We start from the raw sequence: 4,503 nt of genomic DNA, 5'->3' as shown, positions 1-4,503 counted from the left end.
GAGAGCTGCTCCTTCCCAAGTGGGATGGATGCCGTCTCTCCGGATCAGACCAGGTCTTCCCCAGAAAGTCTGCCAATGATCAACAAAGCCCACATCGTTTGCTGGACACCACCTCGACAACCAGCGGCGGAATGACGACATGCGGCTATACATGTCACCACTGGTCAGATTTGGCAGGGGTCCAGAGAAAACTACGGTGTCCGACATTGTTTTTGCATATGTACACACCGACTCAACATTAATCTTAGTGACCTCCGATTGGCGTAACCGGGAGTCATTACCGCCGACGTGAATAACAATCTTACTGTATTTACGTTTATCCTTAGCCAGCAGTTTCAAATAAGACTCAATGTCGCCCGCTCTGGCCCCAGGGATGCACTTAACTATGGCCGCTGGCTTCGCTAACTTCACGTTTCTCAAAATGGAGCTGCCAATGATCAGAGTTGGTTTCTCAGCGGGTGTGTCGCTGAGTGGGGAAAATCTGTTAGAAACGTGAACAGGTTGATGATGCCCCGTGGACTTTGAATGCTTACGACTATTCCTCCTTCGGACAGTCACCCAGCCTCCCCTTCCTGGCTGCACAGGGGATGCCGGAGGACGGCTACCAGAGGCTAACTCAGGCCGTTCCGCACCGACTACCGGGGACTGGCTAGTTACGGTAGCTAAAGACTGATCTACCAAGGTGCGGAGCCGGACTTCTAAATCACAGAGCCTCGCCTCCATGTCTATAAATAAACTACACTTATTACATGTACCATTACCACTAAAGGAGGCAGAGGAGTAACTGAACATCTGACACACCGAGCAGGAGAAAGTAGGAGAGAGAGAGGGAGAAGCCATCGCTAGCTGCTAAGCTAAAGTCGCTAACGGCTAAGCTAAAGTACTGTAGCGTCAGCTACCAAAACTTTAGAACAACTATGAGATTGAACAGCAGTCACTAAAAGATGGAAAGAACTTTGAGTGCTTAGGCAAAATTACTGTAAAGAATAAGTGTTTAGTGAACAGTTGGCCGCTGTAATCAAACAAATGTAACTGTTATTTAGCGAGAGCAGCACAACACGGTACCAACACACAAGCACCGGAAACGGAAATGAGTCGACACGCTTACCGCAGTACGTCAGCAACGTCAGCATGCTAACACCAGCATAACTCCTGCACAAAATACTTATACTTCCAATCAGAGATGCTCACAAGTCTTGATCACTTACAGCTTAAACTACAACACATTCCCCAGACTCTCAAACCAGTGTAACGTTATAACTAAATAAAAACTGTAAGGTTACATAATCAACAATAAACCTGTAACCTCTTTCTAGCCACCGTTAATAATTAACATGACGGCAGACATGTAAATGATTACGTTAATCGACCACCACAAGTTTGGCAAGTAAATAAACGCTCATTCATCTTTTCATAACGAACGACAGTCGGAGTAAACTTCTCGTCGGTCGGAAGTTTTAAAGCCAAAGTTTATGATGAACGGCTCAGCAGCTGCAGCTGTTTGTTGTCTTCTCTCACGTGCGGCCGTACGCAGCAGATGCTACGTGTTACGTAGGCAGTTTAAAGGTAACAGAGGGAGGGAATAACAGCAAGCCCATCAGACGTGTGCTAAAAAGAAACATTGTTCACGAGTCCCGCACCTCTCGAGTCTCAAGTCGAGTCTGAAGTCACTGTGTGTGCGACTTAAGTCAAACTCGAGTCCCCATTTCTGATTCCAGCATCCTTTGCACTCTGCTCACTGCACTATTTGTCAATATGTCTATATTGTTTTTGTTCATAGTGTGTATATTTGTGTTGTCCACACTAAAGTCTGTGTCTGACTTTATTTTATTCTTATTATTGTGATTTTGTATTTTTGTATGAGTAAGCACATCGTGAGCAATGTACAATCCAGAGTCAAATTCATCGTATGTGTACACATACCTGGCAATAAAACTGAGCAGCTTTATACAGCTTTTTTCAGCTTGGTCCAATGATGATCCACCAAATATTTGGTGGCAATCGGAGCAATAGTCTAGGAGGAGAAGTCAAACAGTCACTATCTCACCTTTGTGTCGCTGCGCTTTGTTGATCTGTTCCTAAGTACTGGAGGACTCTGGTTACTCTCATCATACTTTGTGTTTTACAGTTCAATCCTGTATCTCCACTGTCAGAGAGGGATCCGTGGTACAACCCAGACCCGTCTGCAGATGACAGAGCTCATCTTCTGGTTTGTGTGCTTTCTGCTAACGCAGCAGAAATTACAGACTCAATTCTGGAGAAGATGAAGGCCGTCAGAGAGGCAGCCAGTGACCTGGGTAAGACCTGAGATATAGAAGTTCACAGAGGAGGATCAGTCATTTAGTCACATCTGGTGTGAGAGACTCGGGTTCAATCCCCCACTGTGACCGATCCACCAATGTGTCCCTGAGCAAGACACTTAACCCCTCGTTGCTCCAGAGCCGTGTGACCTCTGAATGTAAATGCTCCGTATTTGTATAGAGCTTTTTTAGTCTTTTCGACCACTCAAAGCGCTTTTACACTACATCTGCATTCACCATTCACACACTGAGCCTAAGTGCTCAAACAGAAACTAAGACCACCGACCTTCTGATTAACGGCCAACCCGCTCTACCTCCTGAGCCACAGCCGCCCCCTCTGACATGTACAGCAGCTGTAAGTTGCTTTGAATAAAAGCGTCAGCTAAATGAATAAATGTAAATGTACAGAAGCTGTCGTGTCATTTCATCAAGAAGTTGTCACAGTTTGATACAGTCAGAATTCTGAGGGCTGTGTGTAAATATGACAATAATGTTCAGGTGTGTTTTAACCTTTTAAATTAACTGATGTTTGTATTTTATAGAAAAAATTTTAAAATATGATTCAATGGTGAAACAGTGAGCCGTGAACATGCAGGACTTTCACTAACAGCATTTGAGTTTCATGTGAAATCAAGTAAATATTGATTTATTTGCAAAGTGAATTAGCGTTACTGAGGATGTTCACATGATTTGTCATGTGAACATCCTTTAATCCAAACCACAATGTTTTCCTAAACCAAGTACTTTTGTTTCCTAACAAAACCGTTTCACAATGTTAACACGTGTTTAACGCCACGTAACTTATGTAAGGTCTGGTTGCCTGTCGCTGGACTGTAACAGGAAACGCTCATGTGTGTCGTTTTGGGAGGATGGACAAACATTTTATTGGATCACCTGATCACGTTAGCTTTGAGTCGGGCTTCTGGAACAGGTGTTTGTGTTTGTTGGACCTTATGAACTGAAGCTGTCTGACAAAGATGAAATACTGAGTGAGTTTCTGTCTGCAGGGATTCCCCAAATGATGATAGTCACCAACATCGACAGAGCCTGTGCTGAAACTGAGAAGGATGTGAAGAACGTGTACAAGAGCAAGTATCTGAAGAAGAAGGTGAGATTCTCTATGTTCAGTGTTTGAGCACAAAAAGTCACAACTTCACGTTTACTGACCAGCTGAAATGTTGTTTAACACTCAGATGATAGAATTTCACAGAAGAGTGGGAATCCCAGTGAACTGCATCTTTCCTGTGAAGAACTACAGTGACGAGATCGACCTGGATCCTGACGTGGACGCTCTGATCCTGAGCGCTCTGAGAACAATGCTCGACTTTGGAGACGACTTCATTGCCAAAATGAAACAATAATAAAATAAATCAATGTATCAGGTGGTTTCACCTGTTGACAGTTTGCTTTGATGGTTAATGTCTGTATCTGATGAAGACTGGGAGTCCCTTGGTAACGTGTGTGTACATGTATTTAACGCCACACCTGCACTACATTAAAAGTGCAATGAGATAACTTCTGTTGTGAATTGGAGCTAAATATCACACTGAAAGAAATATATATATATATATACACACACACATACCTGTTGGTGCCGAACTCCTTCAGCACCACGCTGGTTTCACTTTACAGACAGATGGGTCATGTTTACAATGTAAAATTCTATTTTATTATGAACTGTGATGGCAATTCGAGTTTTCAAATAAACAGCTCAGTCTTTCTGTGAGTTTTATTTAAGTCTTCTGCATTTTTTCATTGCGTTATTGTGAGTAGTATCTGATATGGGCGGTTCCGCCACTTCTTTCTCCTGAAGTCCTTCACCACGATCCAGTCCCCTGGCTCCAGATTGTGCAGTTTCTTCTCTGCGGCCTTTGAGATGGCGTTTTTGACCTGCATTGTGAATTTCATAAAATTGACATTGGCTGGTATCAGGGAGTTGTCTTTTTACCGGCCCAATCCCCGTGTTCAGTGGTCTGCCAAATAGGACTTAAAAAGGACTCCCTCTGCCCCTCATCCGGCTCCTCATGTGCATTAAAACGATTGGCAAAGCTTTTGTCCATGTTAAACCTGTTTCTTCACAACATTAAACAAGCTTGTTTTTCAATGTGCCATTTTCTCTTTCAACTGCATCTCTGCTAGCTGGATGACGAGCACAATGTTGCCTCAGATCAATCCTGGAGGGGGTTCAGACAGATCATAAACT

At 43.6% G+C, this 4,503-nt stretch overlaps 1 protein-coding gene across 1 annotated transcript; it reads left to right on the top strand.

Moving 5' to 3' along the window:
- The first annotated feature begins 1,918 nt into the window (after positions 1-1,918).
- Positions 1,919-4,019, top strand: LOC123966699 (interferon-induced protein 44-like). The gene is made up of 3 exons (XM_046042832.1): positions 1,919-2,297; positions 3,308-3,408; positions 3,494-4,019. Exons 1-3 carry the CDS (start codon positions 2,264-2,266, stop codon positions 3,659-3,661), a joined length of 303 nt encoding a protein of 100 aa, XP_045898788.1. The 5' UTR covers positions 1,919-2,263; the 3' UTR covers positions 3,662-4,019.
- Positions 4,020-4,503: the final 484 nt, after the last annotated feature.

The sequence above is a fragment of the Micropterus dolomieu genome, unplaced genomic scaffold, assembly GCF_021292245.1.
Source record: "Micropterus dolomieu isolate WLL.071019.BEF.003 ecotype Adirondacks unplaced genomic scaffold, ASM2129224v1 contig_14020, whole genome shotgun sequence".
In the NCBI taxonomy this organism is placed as follows: domain Eukaryota; kingdom Metazoa; phylum Chordata; class Actinopteri; order Centrarchiformes; family Centrarchidae; genus Micropterus; species Micropterus dolomieu.
This window is presented reverse-complemented; position numbering and strand designations above follow the sequence as displayed.

Coding starts and splice junctions, on each gene's coding strand:
- LOC123966699 (XM_046042832.1), top strand. CDS start 2,264: ATGAAGGCCGTCAGAGAGGCAGCCAGTGACCTGG. Junction 2,298..3,307: donor AGAGGCAGCCAGTGACCTGG/GTAAGACCTGAG, acceptor TTCTGTCTGCAG/GGATTCCCCAAATGATGATA. Junction 3,409..3,493: donor GCAAGTATCTGAAGAAGAAG/GTGAGATTCTCT, acceptor TTTAACACTCAG/ATGATAGAATTTCACAGAAG.